At 39.0% G+C, this 14,663-nt stretch overlaps 1 protein-coding gene across 1 annotated transcript in view; it reads left to right on the forward strand.

Moving 5' to 3' along the window:
- The first annotated feature begins 2,791 nt into the window (after nucleotides 1–2,791).
- The window catches only part of LOC126212634 (zinc finger protein ZFP2-like), a 102,994-nt gene continuing 91,122 nt past the window's right edge, over nucleotides 2,792–14,663 (forward strand). The window contains exons 1-4 of the mRNA XM_049940061.1: nucleotides 2,792–2,908; nucleotides 3,182–3,298; nucleotides 4,842–4,928; nucleotides 11,358–11,420. Coding sequence (XP_049796018.1) covers nucleotides 4,860–4,928; nucleotides 11,358–11,420 — 132 coding nt within the window. The 5' untranslated portion in view covers nucleotides 2,792–2,908; nucleotides 3,182–3,298; nucleotides 4,842–4,859. The remainder of the gene's footprint in view (nucleotides 2,909–3,181; nucleotides 3,299–4,841; nucleotides 4,929–11,357; nucleotides 11,421–14,663) is intronic.

Genomic DNA, 14,663 nt, shown 5'->3' on the forward strand with positions numbered 1-14,663 from the left:
CAGCCATTGTCAATTTCCGTGAGCAGCTTTTGTAGACACATAAAATAAAATAACAGGTTTCTAGAGTACAATTTTTTTCATGTAGTGCCAAACATTTTCAGCAAACAATCTTTTTAGGTGCCAGATAAATCTGTAAACACGCCACTCTTCGAAGATTTTAATGATTTGTTATGTTCATTGATTTAGGCATAGTGATTAATTCTTATTTTGGCTTTTGGCACAAATAAATGACAACTGTAGACAATTTCACGTGTACCTACATCAACATATATGCTCTGTAGGCCAGCCTGAAGTCAATGGTACAGGGTATGTCCAAATACCAGTTATTAGTGTTTCTTCCCATTTCATTCCCTTGGAACATGGGAAGCATGACTGTTTGAACACCTCTGCATGTGCTGTAATTAATCTAATCTTTCCCTCACTATATCTATGTGATTGATACATAAAGGGTTATAATATATTCGCATAGTCATCATTCAAAGTCAGTTCTCGATACTTTGTTAGTAATCTTTCTTAGGATAGTTTATGTCTGTCTTCAAATTCTGCAGTTCAGCTTCTTCAGCATCTCTGTGACATTTTCACAAAGCTCAAACAAACCTGTGTCCATTTGTGCTGCCCTTCTCTGTATACTTTCAATATCCCCTGTTAGCCCTTTCTGGGACAAGTCACACACAGTTGAACAATATGCTAGAACCAATCACATGACTGATTTGTAAGCAATTTCCTTTGTAGACTGATTGCACTTCCCCAGTATTCTACCAATAAACTGGAGTCTACCCTCTGCTTTTGCACCGACTGAGCCACCTCATATCCCTACAAAGGGTTATACCCAGGTATTTGTATAGCTCGTCTCATTGGTATTATAGTAATAGGATACTACACTTTTTCGTGTTGAAATGCACAGTGCTATGTTTCTGATCATTTAAAGCAAGTTGTCAGTTATTACATGCCTTTGAAATCTTATCACGATCTGGCTGAAAATTTACACAGCTTCTTTCAGACAGTACTTCATTATGGATGACTGCATCATCTGCAAAAAGTCTGAAGTTACTGTTAATATTGTATACAAGGTCATTAATATATGCTATGAACAGCAAGAGCCTAACACACTTCCCTGGGGCACATCTGAAGTTATTACTACATGTAACGACGACTCTCCATCCAAAATAACATGCTGCATCCTCCCTACCAAAATTCCTCAATCCTGTCGCAAAGTTCAATTAATACTCTATATGAATGTACTTTTGATAACAAGCACAGGTGTGGTACTGAGTCAGATGCTTTTCGAAAATCAATAAATACTGCATCTACCTGACTACCTTGATCCAAAGATTTTAGTATGTCATGTGAGAAAAGAATGAGTTGGATTTCACATGACTGATATTTTCGGAATCCTTGCTGGCTGGCATGGAGGAAGTAATTCTGTTCGAGATACCTCATCATGTTTGGGCTCAGAGTATGTTCTAAGATCCTAAACCAAATGGATGTCAAGGATGCTGGACTGTAACTTTGTGGATTACTTCTACTATCATCTTATAGATGGACGTGACCTGTGCTTTCTTCAAATTACTAGGCACCATGTTTTGTTTGAGGCGTCTGTGACAGATTTTAGTTAGAAGGGGGGCTAACTTAGCGTAAATTCGGTGTAGAATCTGACAGGGATTCCATTGGGCCCTCGAGCTTTACTAAAGTATAACGATTGTAGTGGTTTATCAGCACCACTGACACTAGTACTTACTTCCCTCATCTTTTCAGTGTTACGAGGACTAAATTGGGACAGATCACCTGGGTTTTTCTTTGAAATGGAAAATCTGAAAACAGAGTTAAGCATTTCAGATTTTGCTTTGCTACCCTCAGTTTCAGTTCCTGTTTCCTTCGCTAGGGACTGGACAGTAACTTTTGTGCCACTAACAGCCTTTACATACAACCAGAATTGCTTTGGGGTTTGTGAAATATCATTTGAAAACAATGCCCGGCAATTCCTGCCCATCAGTACGTGAGGTCTTCCTGGTCTCGGTTTATCTATGTTTATTCCTTCATAGCTCCACGTCAGAGTCACAGCATCGATATTCGACGTGGGTAGCTGACAGAACATTTGACAATATTCTGCTGTGGCAGTCACTGAAAGCCTCACACATTGATCTCTTGACAGACAAATGCGTTTTATTCAGCAATTCTCTAGCTACAGCTCTATGCTTTGTTTTACATCTATGACACAGTAGTCTATATTTCTTTAGCTGTTTCTTTACAGTAACTGTATACTGCAGACATTACTTCCCATTATGAACTGTTCTACTGGGTACATATCTGTCCAGTGCAAGCTCAAGTATTCTTTTAAACTTGAGCCAGCATTCCTCTACATACTGCTGCCCTGTGCATAAACTTTCAGTTCCTCATTGAGATACGACACTACTAATTTTTTTATCTACTTTACTGAATACACACACAGATTATATATATATATATATATATATGCTTGTTTCAGTTATTCTTTGTACTCTGTTAGTCATTTGCTGCCACAACCATATCAAGTTCACTGATGTGGACATCCTTTAGAAACAATATATTATCATCATGAGTGAGGTTCCTAACTGTCTGTTCTAGTTAGTTTTCAGAGAAGGCAACGGGACCGATGACCTCACTGTTTGGTCTCCTCCCCCAAATTAACCTACAAACGACTTTAATTTTTTTCCTAGCAGATATGCAGCTCTGATTCCAAGAATGTTAGAACGACCTCTGTGGTAGGTTCCTTCTTCCGCATTGATTGACTTTGACCACAGCAGCAGATGACTAGAGTTTAGTAGTTCGTGTCATGCGTTTGTACGGTACTATGTTGCGTTTTGTGTGTAATATGTAAGTGATTTGATGGTGGAGACAGGAAATCACGGAAAGACGCATATTGAGTGTGGTACTAAGTCAATACTTAATTTTTATTATCATTACAGCTAACTGCCTCTAATCAAGTAGTTTGCCAATGCCTTGTAATGATGCTATAGTAACTGTTCGTATAGTTATTATATCGGTTTAATTTCATTTATTGGGCACATTCGAATGATAAGTTTGTTCCACATTTAATTCTTGTATCATCTTTGATGCCTCTGGTTATGGTTTGAGATAGCCCTAGAATTTCGTAAGTAATTATTTCAGGTTATGTGTATGAGAAGCAAACACTTATTTTCAGTGAGCTTATGTTTCCGCATTGCGAGCAGGAGGTGACTAGTGTTTAGACAAACATATTAGTGCACATTACGTACCTGTGCTGTTCGGCAATTACGAAAAATACCAGATCGACGTGTGGGTATGTAGGCCTAATATGCTTGCTGTTTTCGTTCTGTCCGATATAATTGCTAAATGTTTCCCGTGATTTAGCAAAAGAACCGCCAGAAATTTTGATGTGTTGTCTGTAATTACCGGAAAAGTGTCTATATGTAGTGGTTAGAGAAAGTGCAGGTCAGTGTGAAATACTTGGTGATTGACGAAAAAAGGCCCTCATAAAGTTCACACGCCCGCTGCATTCACATTGTTATATTTACTTGTGTTGTGCATGCGAAGTTCGGTAACAATATTTGTGAAGGAAGGAACAGGGACAGTAATAGTTCACTGTAATCTGTAGTTCGCCCGGGTTGTAGCGCAAACAGTTATACTGCCGATATATCAGATTCGTTAGCACACGTTAATACAGAGTATCAGGGATTGGTTATCTTGGTATGAAAGTGAATGCTGTAGAGGGAATTCATTGTGTTGCGTTTTCCATGGATTTTCAGTGTGCCTATGTGCTCAATAGTTTAGTAAATAGTGTTAACTGTTGTTTGTAGTAATGTGCACGTTTCAATCTATGGAAGGATATGGGAAATGTAATTGACTCTGTAAGGCCTAATGGCTATGTGTAATTGCCATCGACAAAAGTATCCCAAAACCACAGAACATTGTCATGGGTACGCTTATGAGAAAGTAATTTCACCAAGTCTTGTTAGAGGAATTTAATCGGTGTTAAATCTTAGCAGTCAATCATTTATTTTTCCATGCAACGTTCAGGCATTAGTGTGTGTTTTTTAGTGACTGGGTAAAGATTGCAGCATTGCGCTATATTGAGTTGATAATGTTGAATATAGATGACTGTATAAGGAAACAGTTGTTAAAAATACATACTAAACCGACTGAAAAAGAAGAAAGTTCTGTCTGTATGGGTGGATTTTCATGTTCTGCGTTTCTGAATACCATGAGCAAATATGGGTTTATAGATTGATTGAAAGTGCAGCCAGTATGATTGAGAAATAGTTCTTTTCTGTCCTTGCATACGTTGCTAAGAACATAATTATAAACCTCTTACATTATTCTGTATATTAAGGAATTTGCAGGATACATTGACAGGCTTAGATATAGCTCGAGACTCATTTAATCTTTTATTCTTCATACATAAAATTGTCTACAGTAAATAGATTTGTTTGGTAAATTCACTTTATCTTAGTTGCTTCACATGACACTTAGAAATTTATGTGGAAAAAGCAAGATGTGTCAGCTACCATATTCAGAATAGGATTGTATACCACAAGCAAATGCTACTAAGTAACAGCAGTAACTGTAAGACATTTGTTTCCATTGTGTGTGGTTATTGTTTTCTGTCAAATTGAGTAGTGTTTTCCATTAATGACAGTGAGGCTTCAGAGTCCTTATAACCAGCAAGTTGTAAATCAGTTCTTTCTATCAGGTTCTTTGTTCCTCAGCCAGTTTTAAATTTGTAATATGCATTGACTCGTTTGCTGCAGCCAGAAAATGCTGCCTGTGCACTGTGTTGAATAGTAACAATTAAACAATATAACTTTTGATTTCTTGTTTTTCAGTGGATTAGGAGAGCACTCATGGACTCCAAGGGAACTAGTAGGCTGAAAAAAGAGAAGAATGAAGTATATGCTGAACCAGGCTCCTTGGTAAATAGCTTCTTGTATTTTTTACCATTGTTTCATTAATTTCTTTGTGCAATGTGGTGTGTAAACAAGCAGATTACTTTCCCTGTTGTTAGTCAGATGAAATATTTGGTACTGGCTGTTGGTTTTGATTCTTGACCAAATGAAGTTGTGACTCTTGGCTGTGCAACATATTTGCAATGGATTGGTATCTTGTAGTATATAATGCTGCTCTCCAATATTTAATTTGTTTTAAAATTTCTGTAGCTTATTGTTAGTGTGATGTTGGCGTGCCAGTAGTTAATGATCACAGTTTTGTTGTCTACTAGGAAATTGTCACATGTTCTTGAACTATTGTGGTGTTTGCAATCACTTGTTACAAATTAATTTTCTACTTTGAGATTTAGTTTGGTGTGTTGTTAATGTCTAGATTTGTTCCCTTCTTAGAAAGGTGTTATTAATGGATATGATAAAGTAATATATGAGTAGGACTCTACTTGCTAGAGTGCAGATGATTCAGCTGCTACTGTAGATCAGTTGTATGGCTTGCTGGATGAATTGATCAGATGCTCTATTTGTGGTCAGTTTTTAAGTCGACCATACCCATACAAGAGGGATATATATATGTGGATTTATTGCAAAGCCAATATGTGGCAGTCTATTTGTCATGGTGCCTGATGGAGAAATCTAAACTCATGACGTACAATATTGTTTTCCTGGTGTATTATTGTTGCTATTGCTCATCTAATTGGTTTTATGCACTAAACGTTCTTGTTAGCAATATTACTGTTCTTGATCAGTTTTTGATTTGGGGGTAGGTATTCAGAATATATTAAATATAGGGAAGTGGTAGGTGACAAAGAGCTGTTGTTGAAATCCTTTGAGGAGCTTAAATACTATTAAATGAAAGAGCAGTTGGTAGTGTAATTTACAACCCTAAGAAGGAAATGGTGGTAATGCTGATACTAAAAGAGTAAAGGAGTGTTACAGTTATAACTGCAGAATGTTTGCAATGCTCTTTAACCAGTAGATTTTCACATGACCACTCTAAATATTTGGTAACACATAAATTACTTAAATGTTAGTATAATCACAGAGTTAAACTGTGTGGGCTCAAATATGACACTTCCGTAACACACAACATATGCCTACGGATTTGGTGCTCATAAAAGAAGTAATTATAGCAGAATGACACTGTCAGCTTCTGGCAAATTAAAACATGCTAAAGCTACTGTTAGATCTCACTTCTTGATTCAGTGTTTCTGAGATCAGCAGGATTTGAAGTTTCCAGTGTGTGGCCATCAACATTCTACGAATAATTCTCTCCTCATTGAACTTGTTTTGAAAATATATTGTTCATTTCTTTCTTCATCAAAGTGCTGTAATTAATTTGTGTTTTTGTAGCTGGATCAAAACACTAGTGACCCTGTAAAGATGTCTTTGCTCTGAATCATTCATCTTGAAAGTTTATCTAGAAGCAGTGAAAACACAGATGTATACCCATGCTAGACAATGTCATGTTATGAAAGTAGCCTTGACAGGTTTTTGTTAGTGTCAACTGCCAAAGTCTGGGTCAAGTAGGACCTTCCTCTCCCTCCCCCCCCCCCCCCCCCCTGAAGGAAGAAAACCTTTGTACTTTCAATGTCTCACTTACCTTTCTTTCTGTGAACTTGGTGTGTGTAGTGTCTTGCTCATATTCAGGATGTTCATTCTTCTAGTGGTACTGTGGGTCTAGCATTGATCTCAAAATGTAAGCAGTTGGTAAAGGCAAGTCATCATAGATTTAGCACACATGCCTTTGGTGTTCCAGTCTTCTTATCACTTCTTTTTGGAACAACTACAGAAGTGGTGACTACATTGCACTTTCATATCATGTGATACATCTGTATTGTAAATGTATCTGTTTTTCCATTAGCTCCAAGCTGTGTGACTGAGCAGTCGCTGTTCCAGCTTTTCATGTGAGCTTGTATCTGAACTGGTCCAACGGTGAAAAGCAAAACTCAGTTGCCGACAACTCAGGTGCCTCAGTTACATTTTCCAAAGAACAGAGCAAGTAAAATCAAACACAGAAAATGTCAGGATAGAATAATGATATACAAAGGATACATTTGTACTCAACACATTGAGGAGGCCTTTGGTTGCAGGTAGGTAGAATCAATTGACTGCTAAATATTTAAGCTTTTGGACAAAGTCATTCATATGAAGTACAGAACAACACTAGAGCATGAATACATCTAATGCAAGCAGAAATCTGTTGGTGTGACCGGTGGCGTAAAGAGGTGCTGTGGGGTGGGAAGTGAGGGATAGCAGGGTAGGAGTGGAGGTGATGCTGTGCTGCCTGTGGGATTGGTCAAGGACATAGGGTGACAGAATAGGGCTTCTAGGTGCAGCGTTGGGAGGCTGTGTGTGTGTGTGGGGGGGGGGGGGGGGGAGTTGTGGGGTAGGTCTGTGCACTGCTCAGTGCTAGAATGCGAGCAGGGTAGGGAATAGGTGGGGCAGAGCATACAGACTAGTGAACATTGATGCTATGGGGGGATATGGGGATGAGTGATATGTTGTAGGAAGAGTTTCCATTTTGTACAATTTAGGAAAGTGCTATCACCCTCTATGATCACATCCCCCAACACACATAACTTTGTCACTGAACAGTACCTTCCCCAGTGTCTGACTGTCTCCTAACATACAGCCCATTCCTGGTCGCCATGTCCAACTACATTCTCACACACAATTACTTCTCTATTGAAGGGATTCCCTACAAACAAATCTGCAGTACATCAAAGGCCAACTGTATGTCACCATGTTCTGCAGATTTATTCATAGGCCACCTCGAGGATTCCTTACTAACCACCCAGAATCACAAACCGCTCACCAGATCAAGATTCGTTGATGACATTTTTGTGATCTCCTTGGTTTGTTTATTGAACTTGATCTGATTAAGTCCATCAGACCCTCTATTAAATTGGACCATGGTTTCCCTTTTTATATCATATTTTTCTGAAACTAAGTTTTAATATGGCAAATAGTATTAAATGATTTGAGTGTCTGAAGTAGCAGTGTCAGTGAATAATACTATGAACTAAAAGTTATTACTGGCAGTACTTCTACTACTGCAGTTGCTACCACAGTGGTTCTGGTAGTGGTGGTGATGAAAGAATTTGTAGGTGTGCAAGGTAGACTTTTTCTGATGCAGAGTGTTACGTGGAAAGGAAATGTAAGGAGACTCTACCAACTAAGAATATTGGGAAAAAATGTGGTTTGAAGGAAATGCTAAGGGTCACACTGAGGTGTGCACAGCCTAAAATTTCCTTTACAGCCTTTTCCCAGAAATGGAATTCCCATGCCTTGTCTTGTCAGTCACAAATACAGAAGCGTCCGATTCCACCCATCTGCTTTGACCCATGACGTCACAAATATGGCGGAAACGGCCATACACTAAGACTCCAATATGGCGCCTATGATGTCATTACATAAGCATGACCACTAACACGAAAATACAATTAAAAGCCAACACACATGTTCCACAAAAACCTAAGGAAACTAACGGGACAAGTGTGGGAAATTGGGGGTTTTTGGGTGGGGACAAAGTAAATACAAACAAATTTAGACACACACCACCATACTAAACGACAAAAAAACGACGGCACAAAACTACTCAAATGCCACTAAACACAATATACAGTGGAATCGGACACTTAGCTTGATCTACATAGCTCAACAGCAGCTCCCATTCCCACGAATTGGAATCGAACATTTCCCTTCACCTGTTATCCTTAAGACACCTCCACATATAGCCATTCCTGATAAGAGATGCCAGAAGTTTAGTAAGCCGCATTTCTTCACAACACACTGAACACTTCAAGACTTCATCCAAAAATCCGAATAGTTGAAGAAATTTTATTAGAGACAACGCACTGTCCCCCATCATCGCTGACAACTGAAAACTGTTGACCCTGCCAGTCACATCCATACCTACCAAAGACATAAAAAAAGCAGTTTACCAAAATTCACACACACAAATAAAAAAAAGTAACATTGACATAACAAAACCAAAATTGTTAACTCCCTGAAAAATATTCCGCTGAAAGCACAGTCACTACCAATACCACACACGTGCTATGGTACAACGCAAATGAACATCATACGCCACGTAACACGCTACCCATAAACACACCACCAGAGAGAACCACCAACCACAACAATACACCACACGCCACACATGCAAACTAAACCAAAAACATCACCTAACACTCAACACATGAACACACCACCAGAGAGCACCACTGATCACATCAAAACACCTACAAATACGCCACTCTCACAAACTAAATTCCACACCGCCATGATGTCACATACCACAATAGCCTTACGTCACGGACAGAAGCCGACGGGTGGGATCGGACGCTTTGTCGACCCCCATCTCCCACATACTCCTAAAGTAGCACTCCCCTTGCAAGTCAGTACTACGCATGACTGAAGCAACTGCATCACATTTTCTGCCGGGATTTACCCTACCTCTCATGCCTTGAAATGAGGAATAATCTCTCCACCCTTCCCACAGTTGTGTTTTGTCTCCAATTGAACTGATAAAATATTCTTGCCCATCGCTACTCCAGCCCTGCTTCTAACCTCTTGCTCCATGTCTCATATCCTGAAACAGAGCTACATGCAAGACATGCATGTTTCCTGCAGCCCTGTCAGACATCTCCAACACAAAGGCAGGGCTACCTGTGAAAGCAACCTTGTGATTTGCAACTACCCGCCTGCAGCCACTGTGCTGTACCCTACATAGGCATGACAACTAAATTGCTCTGTCTGCGGGAGTGACCACTGCCAAAGTGTGGCCAAGAAAGCTGGACCACCCACTTGCTGGAAGTGCCCCCAGCATGATGTGGTTCACTTCAGTAACTGCTTCACAGCTGGCTCCAACTGGATTCTATCTTCTAACACAACATATTATTTCCTGTAACCCCTCTAGACTCAGCCTATGCTAGTCCATGTCCTCTACCCATATCCCCTTTCCCTGCTTTCACTTCAGCACCACACACACACACACACACACACACACACATACACACACACACACACACACACACACACACACACACACACACTTCCTCCCAGTGCAATTACACACATTTCCTCCCAGTGCAATTACTATTTTCCCTTTCTGAATTTCTCTCCTCCCCTTCCCCTCCCATAGTACAGCTTCCCAAAACTACCTTTAGCAACTCGTACTGTCTCTGCCACATCCTTGCATGCTATCACAGAGAACACATTATCTTCCCCCCACCTCTCCTCCCACTTTTACACTGCTATCCCTCTCTCACTACCCCGTGCCTCCTCATATCTCACAACCCACCCTAACAGATGGTTGCTCATACTAAAAGCAGATGGTCATTCCCAGTTCTTGGAGACAGTGGCCATGCGTGTGTTTGTTGTGTTCCTGTGAATGTGTTCTCTATTTTAGAAGGGCTTTGTCCAGAACCTCAATTTTTTAATACTGTTTCATTGTATTTGTCTGCAAGTCAGTATAGAAAGTAAACATGCCAAATTTCATGTTAATGGGAAAGTGAACTGGAAAAAAACACACCAACCAAATCTGCAAGAAAAGTCCTCAAGATTGTTCTACCTCATGTGTAAACTGAGAGGAGTGTTTGGTTCAGACATGTGTTAATTCCCCTGATGTCAGTAACATAAAAAAGGTCCGTGTCATATGCTAGGTGGAACATACAGTGCCGTCTGTATTTTCTTTACCAGGCTTAGAATACTAATAGTTTTTGATATCTCTATGACTCTGCTGTTGGCATCAGGGAGAATGTTAAAGAATGTGTTCCCAGAAAGCAGTTTACAAACAAGATACTGTAAGTAATGCAAAAATCGACATCCCAAGTCATAGGCTAGCAAGAACAAGGAACTCTCAGTAAGTGAATGGCCTCAATAATTTTACTTATTATTCCCTCCCTGCTTCATCCACATCATTTTAATATTTCAAAATAAAACTTTGTGATTGGCTGATAGAAAATGCATGTTGCAATTAGTTGTATGATATGGGTATTGTTGATTTAAATATTAAAGATTCTAGTTGTACCCACTGATTTCATTACACTACTGTTTTTTTATATGATGCGCATTTCGTATAAAATAGTTAATGATAAGTAAATAAAGATTATGGAAGTAGGAAATAAGATTGAAAATAGCAGCATAGGAAAATTAAGTGCAAGATGCTAATAAATTTTCAAATATGTTGCCACTGATCATTCATATAACTTTTCGATCATTACCATTGAAATGCACCTTACTGACTGTCACTGAGAAGGCCACTCTCTGAAAAGAATGAGTCATTTATTCTTTCGAAGTGTCATAGACTTACAATATGTGATACTTTTTGTAATATATCTAAAATTGTCTTCTTAAAAGAACTCCTAGCAGATATTTTTTTACTATTCACCACAGGTTCAGTTACACACATCTACCACGAAAGTAAAAGAAGAATTGGATGAGCAAGTGAACAAACAGGTAAGTCTGGAATTCGTGTGACTGTATGAAATTAAGCAGTGTTATGTTATGGCTCAGTTTTGGTGAATATAATATAGATTGGCTTGATGCACTTGTCCATGGTAGTCTACCCTCTATAAACCTCTTAATCTCTGATGACTGTCACCTACTACATCCATTCAAACTTGCTTCTTGTCTTCATGCCATAGTCTCCCTCTACACTTTTTACCCTCACATATCCCTCCATTACCAAACTGACTATCCCTAGATGCCTCAGAATTTGTGCTATTAACAGGTCCCTTGTGTTAGTGAAATTGGTCCCTATGTTCCTCCCTCATTTGTTTCGTCTACCCATCAAATCTTCAGCATTCTTCTGTATCACATTCCAGATGCTTCCATTCTCATCTTGTCTGAATTGCCGATCATTTATGTTTGAATTCCATACAGGGCTGCACTGCAAATATCTTCAGAAAATACTTCCTAACACTTAAAATTTTATTAGATGAGAACAGTCCTCTTTATTAGGCACATGTTCCTTGATATTCCTAGTCTTCACTTTATTTCTTTCTTACGTCAGCCATTGTCAGTTACTTTGGTGCCCAAATAGCAAAAGTTGTCTGCTGCTTTTAGTGTCTCATTTTCTTGTTGAAACTCAACATTGACTGATCTATTTCAGCTAGATTCTATTGCTTTTATTGATGTTTGTCGTACAATCTCTTCTAGTAATACTATAAAATTTTACTCTTCCAGCTTTTACCTCCCACACATCCCTTCGTCGACAATTTCAATATGCTGGTTTTGTTGATAGAATTTCATTGTCATTGGTAAACACACAGTTTCCTTTACCTTCCTGATTTCCTTCATGTCTTCCTTGTACAGAGTGCATATCAGATGTAGGCTACAAGCCTGTCACATTTCCTATTCAATGCTTCCCTTTCATGTCTTTCAGCTCTTACAACTGGAGTCTGGTTTCTGTGAAAGTTGCAAACAAACTTGGGCTTCCTGTCTATTTATTCTGCTGCTGTCTAAATTCCAAAGAGTGCAGTCAACTCCACATTCTCGAAAGCATTTCAGTAAATCTGCAAAAACTGTAAACACAATTTTGTCTTTCTTTAACTCGTCTAAGGTAAGCCATAGTATCAGTTTTGCCTTGTGTTACATGTTCCTGGTACCCAAAGTGATGTTATGTAAGGTTAACCCTCTAAAAGCTTTTCCATTCTTGCAAGCATGATATATTGATCTGATGGTGTGGTCCGATAGTATTTACACCTGTTAGCACCTGCCTTTCTTCGAATTTGAGGTATTACATTCTGGTCGATGTATAACTTTGTCAGCTATCTCGTATCTTGCACTAAAGTGGAATAATTTTGTCATGGATGGCTTTCCCAAGTATCCCAGTAATTCTGAGGGAATGTCATCAACTGCAATGGCCTTGTTAAGATTTTGCTCTTTCAGTGTTGTATCAAATTCTGGCCATATCATAATATCTCCAGCCTTGTCTACAACTACTTCCTTTCCCATTTCTGGAGCAAGTTTGTTCCCCCTTGCCTTACAACCATTCTTGTTTAGCCATATTGCATGTTCTGTTAACATCATTCCAGTAATGTCTGTATTCCCTTTTGTCTGTTTTAATAGCCACATGTTTGTATTTTCTCTTCTCATCAGATAAATTCAGCATCTCATGAGTTGTTAAGGTATTCGTACTAGGCCTTACTTTTTACCTATGTTTCCTCCTGCCTTCACTGTTTCATCTCAAATCTGCCTATTCATCACCCAGTGTATAATTACCCTCTATTTATAACTTGTTGCCTAATGCTCATTTTCAAAATATCAAAGATTTTTGGTTCATTCAACTTACCCAAATCCCATGTACTTAAATTCTACTTTTACCATTTCAACAGCATTACTCTGCAGTTAATAAAAACAACTCTAGCCAGAGTCCACATCTATCACTGGAAATGTTTTGTAGTTTACAATCCTGTTTTGAAATCTTTGTTTCTGACATTACATAATCTGCTTGAAACCTTTTGGTTTCTCCATGTTATTCCACATACACAAGCTTCTTTCATGATACTTGAAACAAGTGTTTGCAGTGACTAATTCATGCAATGTGCAAAATTCTACCAGGCAGCTTCCCCCATTCAGTCATTTATGCCATTGGATGTTCTCGTAACTATTGTGCATCCTGTTCCTACTACTGAATTTCATTACCTTCTAGAATCGGCTTTCATCTTCTTTAGCTATTGAATAATTACTCATCAAACTTTTTCCTATTCCATTCTTCTGCTGGTCTGGTTGCCATACAAATTACTACCACTGTTGTATTTCCTTCATGCGTATTTCAGCTATGGTAATTCATTGACATTGCTGTTGATAACAGTGTACTCATGTTCCTATTTTCTTGCTCATTACTAGGGCTCCCCTGCATGACTCCTATTTGATTTTTTGTAGATAATCCTGTACTAACCTGATCAGAAGTCTTGTCCTTTCTGCCACTGCACTTCAGCTCTTACTACAACTGGATAAAACCTATCAATTTTTACTTTTTAAAGTCTCTAACCTCCATAGGCTGTTGTCGCCGTCGTCAGTTCAGAGACTGGTTTCGTGCAGCTCTCCATACTACCCTATCCTCTGCAAGCTTCATCTCAAAGTACGTACTGCACTCTACATCTTTCTGAATCTGCTTAGTGTATTCATCTCTTGGTCTCTCTCTTTGACTTTTACCCTCCACACAGCCCTCCTATACTAAATGGGGGATCCACTGATGCCTCAGAACATGTCCTACCAACAGATACCTCCTTCTAGTCAAATTGTGCCACAAATTCCTCATCTCCCCGATTCTATTCAGTACCTCCTCATTAGTTACATGATCTACCTATCTAATCTTCACCATTCTTCCATAGCACCACATTTCAAAAGCTTCTATTCTCTTACACACACACACACACACACACACACGTGCAGGGAGCTGCCAAGCTGTGCTCTCAGCTCTCTGAGACTGCATGCGAGTGAGTGTCTACTGCTGACAAAGGCCTTTATGGCCGAAAGCCTTAATTGTGTGAATCTTTTTATTGTGCCTATCGTGACTCAGCATCACTGCTGTATCATGAGTAGCGACTGTCCTTCTCTGGTATTGTTACATTCCATCCTGGATTTTCCATTGTTTGATGTTTGCTTCTATTCTCTTCTTGTTTAAACTGTTTGTCATCCATGTTGTCCACTTCCATACAAGACTACACTCCAAACAAATACTTACAGAAAAGA

The sequence above is a fragment of the Schistocerca nitens genome, chromosome 11 (genome assembly GCF_023898315.1).
Source record: "Schistocerca nitens isolate TAMUIC-IGC-003100 chromosome 11, iqSchNite1.1, whole genome shotgun sequence".
Taxonomy (NCBI): Eukaryota; Metazoa; Arthropoda; class Insecta; order Orthoptera; family Acrididae; genus Schistocerca; species Schistocerca nitens.